Here is an 8,345-nt window from a genome sequence, read left to right as displayed (position 1 = left end):
GCACCACCTGCCGCTGCGCCCCATCCTGCGCCCGCGCAAGTACCCGAACCGGCCCAGCAAGACGCCGGTGCACGAGCGGCCATACCCGTGCCCGGCTGAGGGCTGCGACCGGCGCTTCTCCCGCAGCGACGAGCTGACCCGGCACATCCGCATCCACACCGGGCACAAGCCCTTCCAGTGCCGCATCTGCATGCGCAACTTCAGCCGCAGCGACCACCTCACCACGCACATCCGCACCCACACGGGCGAGAAGCCCTTTGCCTGTGACTACTGCGGCCGCAAGTTTGCCCGCAGCGACGAGCGCAAGCGCCACACCAAGATCCACCTCCGGCAGAAGGAGAGGAAGAGCGGGGCACCCCCGGCCTCGGGGGGCTCCTCCGCCGCCTGCCCGGGGGGCGCCCCGTCTGGGGGGGCCCTGTGCGGCGGCAGCGGCGGCGGCTCTCTGGCCGGGGGGCCCCTGGCCTCTTGCACCTCTAGGACCCGGACACCTTGAGTAGAGACTCAAACCCGACCAGCTCCTCCAGGGCCCGTAGGGCCCTTTCCCAAGCTGAGCTGCACAAACACTACCACCGGCTCCTCGCCCCTCTCTTCAAAGCCAGAAGGGCCTGGGGTGGGGGATCCCTCCCTGCTCCCCTTCCTGACCCTGGGCTAACTGGGTCTCCCTTCGAGGAGGTGACTGACCAAAGGGGGTCCAGGGAAGGGGCTGGAATGAGGATCCCCGGCCTGCACAAGCCGGGGTCTCCTGCCTGCTTTCCAAAGGGCTGCTGGCCGGAGTTTTCGCTCCAGGGTCCCCCTTCCCCTGCCCCCCCTTTGCTTTGCTGGGTCCACGACGGCGGCATCTTGACTCCGGGCATCAGAGGCCATCGGGGACCCCGTTCAATAGGTTGGGAGATGCTGATGCCTACGAGAAGCGGGGTCGGCCGAAGGACCCAAACTGAGGTGCACTTTATCTAGCTTGGCCGCTGCTTTCGGGGCGGCCGCCCGGCGAGCCGGCATCCTGGGACCCCGGACCAGCGGTCAGAGCTCGGCCGGCCTCAGCCCTTAAGCAATATGTAGTATAACTAAGAGAGAACAGAAGTGCAATCTGATGAGATAGACTTTCGGCAAGCTCTACTTTTTCAGGAGTTTGACATGGTAGATGGCTATTTTTTCAGTGTATATTTCCTCAGATAGGAGCGTATTTTTGTTTCTGTGCACTGTTCTCCCGGATCTCAGCTTTTGGGGAAGAAAGAGGAAAGCAGAGAGGCTCTGTTGAAACAGGAATCAGGATAACTTATTGAAAGGGATGTACATAGATTCTCCGAACCTGGGGTGGATGCATGCGATCGTGTTGCCGTGTCCTTGGTGCCTTGTGTGATGTAGACAACGTCGCCGCGTCTGCATGTCAATGGGTTGCCTTATTAATTACTGAAAAATCACTCCCTGGTTTTAGTATAGCTGTACATTTCTGCCTATTAATATTTGGATTTTTTTTTTTAGAAACTCTATTTTTGTACGCTGTTTTGTGACTCTCGAGTGTTCCTTTTGGAGTAAAAGCTCAAATACAGATGTAAATAGCATTGCCAGGGCCGAGGCCTTCGGTTCTAAGCTCTCGGAGTTAGAAGTTGAGTTGTTTATCAGCACTAACTGGAATCTGGATGATGGATAGTCTGTGATCCTAGTGTAAATAAATCCTTTTCAACAACAGCTTCCTCGGCACAGGTCTTTTTGTGAAAGATGGCAGCCAGGTGGAGGGGGTGTTTGGGGTTGGGTTGGGGGGGGGTCAGTCTTTCCCTCTTTAGCCTGGGGGCTCAGGGCCATTCCTGCCTGGAGGAGGAGGGCAGAGGCATCTTCTGGGGCTCCTGGGCTGCCTTTCCCCCCCCCCCCCCCCCGCAGGAGTGAAATCGCTGAAGCCATCCCGAGACCCCACAGTTTTCCTTTCCAGGACGTAAGTGCCCTCTCACCCCAAAGTAATCTCCATTCAGAATCAAGTGTGAGGGCTCTGGGTATTTCCCCCTGTCTTGGTGTCAGAATGGGGAGGCGGTGTTTTGACTCATTGTTCCGTCCTCTAAAACAAGCTTCGAGCTTCCCTCCCTGCCTGAGTGGGCCCCGGAAAATAAATACTTACAAACAAGTGCCCACTCCATTGGAGACGCTCTCAGAAGGGCCAGCCAGAGCCCCGACATGCGCCTTTGTGGAAAGTGTTGTGGCGCGGTCAGGCTGGAAACAACTTTCAGTTTCCAGGATGAGTCCTTCCCAACCACAGAAAACTTTTTGAAAAGTGCTTATCTGCTATTTAGATCAAAAGGGCGCTCAGACAGCGGGTGACAACATTAGTGGGCCACCACAGGAATTACCCCAGGACTCATTTCTCGCCACCTCTTGGCTCCCCAGTGAATGGCAGCCCCCCTCCCCATTTAGAGGCCGGGGCAGTGCCCTAGCATCCATCCCCCGGGAACACCCGAGCTTGCCTGGTCTGGTCAGCCTGGAAAAGGGAGGCAGGCCCAAGGTCAAACCTGGGAGGAGCAGCCTCAGCACCCTGAGGATATTTCGGGTATATGCTGGAAGGAAGCCTCAAAAAAAAAAAAAAAAGAAAAGCAGGATTTGAACCCATTAGGGTGTTATTCATATTGGTAAAGGCCTCTTTGCCATTCAAAAGGATTCACCCCAGGGTTCCTTTCAATTGGAGACTTCCTAGTGAATTTTAAATATAATTCCATTTCCAAAAATACTAGTTTACCGTCTGGCATATCTTCAGAAACCTGTACTAGTGTGTGTGTGGGGGGGGGGGGGGGGGGGCCATCATCCACCAAATAATTCCAATTCATATCCCTTGTGGTTGGGATCATCTACAACTAATGCAAAGCAGTCCTGCCATCCAGTCCTTGGAAACTGGTTTCCCTCTGCTCTTCCTCCTAGGTAGACCTCTCAGATCTACCCCGAGTCAGCCAGTGGGGAAGCCTGCATTTGGGACACTTTCTGAATGCAAGAGATAACCCAAGCCTGCAGCCTTTGCCCACTCTGCCTGCTTGCCTCCTGGCCTCTCCAGCCTTTTGGGGAGTCAGATCATGCCCTTTATTCTTCCTTTCACTTTTATTCCCAAAATAAAGGCTGGCTTTTTTCTGTGACAACTAAATCGGGACCATGAAATGAGACTCCTGTGATTTTATCCTCTCATAGGGACTCACAATCATCAAGCTGGAGGCACCTCTAAGAAAACTACTTTTAAAATTTGCCAAGAGGTTTAAAAAAATCACAAAGTAAAAATGACTCCAACACCCACATCAGAGTAACGTCTAAGTTTGAATTTTGAATGTCACAATCTTATTTGCATCATCATTTCTCATTGAGCCTTTTAAAATTTTTTTATTTAATTAATTGATTTAGAATATTTTTCCATGGTTACATGATTCATGTTCTTTCCCTCCCCCTTTTCCCCTGTCCCAGAGCCAAGGAGCAATTCCACTGGATCTTACGTGTATCATTGTTCAAAACCTATTTCCGTATTATTATTATTATTATCCACAATAGAATGAGCCTTTAGGGTCTACATCCCCAATCATATGCCCACTGGACCATGTGATCATCTCACTGAGCCTTTTGTGAATATACTCCAAGTACCCCCTGCCCCCCAGAAATAGGCTTCTCTCTCAAAGGCACCTTTTCAAACATTTCCTCTAATTGCAACGTACCTGGCCACTATCTTGAATCAAATTTGGCCTTCTTGGGAGCAGGTAACCCTTATTTGGGTTTTAGATTCTATTTAATAGCTTTCAAAAAAGGGCATATTTAAAGATGACTATTTTCCGGGCGGGGGGGGGGGGGCGAGGTAGGGAGGGATTAATCTGTAAATGTTTTATTGAATATGATTGCTGGTATGTTCCTGTGGCTCCTGGGATGTTCTAATTAAAAAGCAGCTTCCAGACTGTAAGCCTTAGAGGTTCACAATGCTCAGGAGATGGTTCAGCGCACAAGAAGAACCCACCCATTAAAGAAACTTAAAAGCTTTGAGGAGTTGAAACCAGTACGCTCCTTTATTTCAGCATCCCAACAGCTGGGGAAAAGGGAAGAAATGAAACTGGCTTATAAATATGAACACTGGCATGGCAGCTAATGGCCATGAGAGGGGACAGGGAGATGCCAAGAGGCTGACTGGCCCCTCAACAAGGGCTGCACACAACAAAACAAAAGGAGGAAAGACATCCAAGTCACACGGCTTCGTTCTTCCATGATACACAGATTTCTTAGGCAGGCCAATAGGCCTTGCTGTTAAACAGAGAAAGGATTTCTTCTGTTGAGGCAAATATTGTGCTTTTTAAATTGCAGTTTCAGCTGTTTCCCATCTGATGCCTTAAAGCCACATAGAGAGCTTGAAGGCTCCTTAAATGTTTGTTGAAGCAGATACTACCTGGGCAGGGGAAAGGGACAGCAGTGCTAAGGGTTCTTAAACTGGTGTCCAAGAAATTAAAAGAAAATTTTTTGTTGACCAATTCAGTATAATTGGTTTCCTTTGTAATAGTTCTCCAGATCTTATTTTGTGCATTCAAAAATATTATTTTGAGGAATCCTAGACACATACAAAAAAGGTTAAGAACCCCTGGTTTAGGCAATCTTAATTAGTGACTAAAATGAGCAAGCCAAACATTGTACATGTCTTTTCCAAAGGGTATGCTGAGTTTTTATTCTAATACTGAAATCCAGAAACTCCCAACAGTCCCGTTAGAAACCGCACTCATTGATACCAGGGGCTTCAGTGCATCCTGAGTAATGGGTCTCTCTATTGCAACTGTCACAAGCTGCTTTAAATGGTCTCAACCTTCCAATTTATTTTATACATCATTAAAGTGGAATAACATAACCCGTCTGACGTTTGATCACTGAGGACTATCTGAGGCGAACATGTACTAAGTGAGACAGACATTGCCGCTCTCTGGGACGCAGAAGCAGTCTAAAAAGTCCCAGAACCACTGAGAATGACTAGATTGGGTAAGGCAGCTTTAAGGAAAATTAAGGTAGTAAAAGGAGAGAAAAACAGGTGGACAGGAAGTCACAGCAGTTAATGTAAGAGTTCAAGGAGTCAACTCCATGCATGCCACTTGAATACACCAGCATTTTCATTAATAAAATAGCAACTCAGGCACATTTTAATCCATGCAAAGCATGCTTGCTAAAAACAGTTCTTGCAAAATAGGAAGTGTACATACATACTATCTTCCACTCAAAAGTAATAACACAAACACTTGGACTAGAGGAGGGGGGAAAGAGCTTTAGGAACATTTATATTGAATACTTCTCACCCATAAGAGGAAATTATTGCATTTCTGTATGGAACAGAGAAAAGGTCTTAAAGATCATTTCATTGTGCTCATTAGTCTTTCCCATTTTAATGAAAAAGAAAACGCCCTCAATTCTTAGGGGTAGGTCCAATCCACAATCCGGTAAGTTGGTGGTCAAACAGTAGATCAGGTGGAGGTGGGAGCCCATAGCAGCGTTTGGAGTCAACTAAGTGCATCAAGGTGCAGGCTGAAACATTTGGCCTTCTCTTTGCTCCCTGCTCTTTGTCCTCAGTGAGGGATTCTCTTCCTCAGTGGCCCTCTCAGTCCTAAGAAACTCTAGAAAAGGTTCACGGAGGTCACCTCCTTTAATGCCCTGAACCCAAGGCAAGTTGTGTCGTCTTGGAGAACAAGAATCCACTGAACATCAAAACAAGGAAGAAACTGTTTTGTTTTTTTTTTTCTGATCAACCACAATTTTAGGTTTACTTCTGAAAAAAGCTGCTGCTTGTCAGAGAACCTTATCATTTAATTGAATGAAGAATTGCTGTCCCACTGAAGAATTAGTGAGCAAAAGTCAGTTTAATAGAATCAGTTGCATTATTGTAGAACTTTACATAAATTCAAGTAACACTTTATCCAAGTTAATTGCTTTTATTCCACAATGTATTTCCAAAAGTAGGTATGCCATATACCATAATACATTCATCACTGGGCTAAAAAAATTACCAAATGAACACATTTTACTTAATATTAATGCATTTGTAAGTAAATTAAGTTGCATATATATCATTGATTGTATTTAATATTTCAGCTTTCTGAGCTAGGTAAAGAGCTGCCCCGAATTGTCTAAGGGTGTGTTAAACCACACACTAGGATATCAGACTACAATAAAAAGGTCTGAACACAGCCCTTCCCCCCTCCCCCCAAACCACACTAGTTAGTACACATAGATGTGAAGATGTGGGGATGTGTGTCTAGGAATACCCCAACAGTGGGATGGCATAAATTCAGCAGGCATTTAAAAAAGAAAACTAAAAGGATCCCTTATGGGATTTACTCATTTCTTCTTCTGTCAAAGCAAGGAATCCAGAGATTCCCTACCCCGGATGCACAAGGAGGTATAGGCACATAGTTATCCTGCAGGATGAACCTCTGTCACCAACTGCAAAATATTTTCTCTTATTAGAAAGGTTGGATCTCAAACATTCCCATTTGCAAGTCAATCAAGACTGCTTACACGATAGCTGGGCAAATTGTAAGGAGTTTATTTCTACAACTCATTTTTATTAAAAGTTCTATGAAAAAGTCCTATAAATAGTATAAAGAAGGAAACAATAGGGCTCCACGAGTCTGAAGCAAATTGTCTCAAACATCTGTATACAAAGTGAAATTGCTCAGCTGCCTAGTTAAAAAAGACTATGAAGAACCAACCAAACAGCCCCTAATCACAGGTATTGACAGTTAATTGAGGGGGTGGGGAGGCTGGAGTCTAACACCCCAGTGCCTTTAACTACACTGGTCCATCCCATGTGCACCCTGGGGGTCTGCTGAGGTCCGCACTAGGCCTCAGGCTCCTTTCTAGCTATCCTTCCTGGAGAGCTCCTGGCACCATGCTGAACCCATCAGCTGGAAGCCCAGTTCACTGGCACATTAGGTCACTTGATTATTAGTCTTGGAGGGAAAGAGAGACATTTGTCACCGTATTAATTTTCTCAGCTTTGGCAGGAAACTGTTGGAAGTGGGGGGGGGTATGCGATTTCCCTGCAGGCTGGGGGAGGTGGGGGGGTGTTTACATTCAACTGCCTGGAAGCATAAAAAATGCAGCTCTTCGGTGTGCTCCGATGGACAGGGAGACACACGATTACCCAAAACACAGGTTTTAGAAAAGGGAAAAAGAATCAAGATTGGGGGATCCCGTTCGGGGCGGCGGGGAGTATGGGCCCCCGCCGCTGGATCTAGTGTCCTGTCCACCCAAGGCATGCATAGTTAGACTGGTCTCAGCCCCAGCTCTTAAAAAGATTAACAGGAATTTGCTTTTGCAACTACGTGGCTTGCACCGTGGTTTGTGGAGGCCTCCGCCGCAGTAAAGCCAGCTTTTCCTTCCCTGGAGACCAGGATTCAGGGATTTTACACGATTGCGGCGGTAGTTAGTGTCGGCGCCCCGGGGGGTGCGGGCGGGCCGTAAACCAGTCCCGAGGAAGTGGTCTATGTCGGGGAGGGGGAGTAGAGGGGCAGGAGATTCATTATGGCTTTCGGATGGAAGCGCCGGCCCGCCCCCCCGGGGCCCGGCTCACGGAGTGACCTTGGGACCCGGGTACGGTTCGCCTTCGCACCAGAAGTCGGCCGCGGCCGTCTCGAGCAGCCATACCTCCCGGGGCAGCGTCGGGGGCGCGGCTGGACCCGGGGCGGGGCCTGCGGCTGCAGCAGCGGGGGGCCCGCGCGCGGGTTCCAGTAGTCTGTAGTAGTTGCAGTCGCGGCCGTCGTCGGGGTCGTAGGGTGGGGCGAGGATGTCCAGGAAGGCGGCGGGCCCGTCCACGGCGTCGATCTGGTGTAGATTGTCCCGCTGAGGGCTCAATAGACACGGTGCGCTGGCCTCTGTGTACTCGGCGCGAGAGCGCAGAAGGGCGCGGCGTACTACGGCGCGCTGCCGAGCCCGAAGAGGGGGGTCGAAGCGCGGCGGCGGCGCAGCGGGGGGCGGCGGCGGGGGCAACGGGTCCAGGCAGCTGATCCGCAACGTGCCGTAGAGCACCTTGAGCACGCCGTACATGCCCGGGTGGTCGTGCAGCGGGATGGATGTGCCACTCTTGAGCAGGAACACGCCCAGGCTGAACTCGGCGGTCTCGCAGATATGCATGTATGTGACGGGCGGCAGGTGCGAAGGCGGCGGCGGCGGCGGCGAAGGCCCGGGCAGCGTGGCGCAGCGCCGCGGCCTGATGTTCAGGTCCTCGGCGCGGAGCTGGCTCAGCAGCTGCTGGAGCTGCTGCAGGTTGTCTGGGAATCCTGCCTCGGGCGCTCCGCCGCTGCCACCATTGCCCCGGCGGAAGGTCAAACGCGCCTGCCGGGCGATGCGCTGGATCAGCGTGGCCATGT

The 8,345-nt window shown here is 50.1% G+C and overlaps 2 protein-coding genes across 2 annotated transcripts; one reads left to right on the top strand and one right to left on the bottom strand.

The window, feature by feature from the left end:
• Positions 1 to 4: 4 nt before the first annotated feature.
• LOC123255165 (E3 SUMO-protein ligase EGR2-like) lies at positions 5 to 602 on the top strand (the record flags this gene model as incomplete). The annotated part of the gene is made up of 1 exon (XM_044684016.1): positions 5 to 602. A coding segment is annotated over one exon (489 nt), but the record flags the coding sequence as incomplete, so codon positions are not given.
• Positions 603 to 3,985: 3,383 nt separating this feature from the next.
• Positions 3,986 to 8,343, bottom strand: LOC123255166 (2-aminoethanethiol dioxygenase-like). Its single transcript, XM_044684017.1, has one exon. The coding sequence runs from the start codon at positions 8,341 to 8,343 to the stop codon at positions 7,546 to 7,548; it is 798 nt and encodes a 265-aa protein (XP_044539952.1). The 3' UTR covers positions 3,986 to 7,545.
• Positions 8,344 to 8,345: the final 2 nt, after the last annotated feature.

The sequence above is a fragment of the Gracilinanus agilis genome, unplaced genomic scaffold, assembly GCF_016433145.1.
Source record: "Gracilinanus agilis isolate LMUSP501 unplaced genomic scaffold, AgileGrace unplaced_scaffold40463, whole genome shotgun sequence".
NCBI lineage: Eukaryota > Metazoa > Chordata > Mammalia > Didelphimorphia > Didelphidae > Gracilinanus > Gracilinanus agilis.
Note: the sequence above shows the minus strand (reverse complement) of the source record. Positions and strands in the feature narration are given on the sequence as shown.

Bases quoted from the DNA above. Each gene is read 5' to 3' on its own strand.
- LOC123255166 (XM_044684017.1), bottom strand. From the start codon at position 8,343: ATGGCCACGCTGATCCAGCGCATCGCCCGGCAGGCGCGTTTGACCTTC.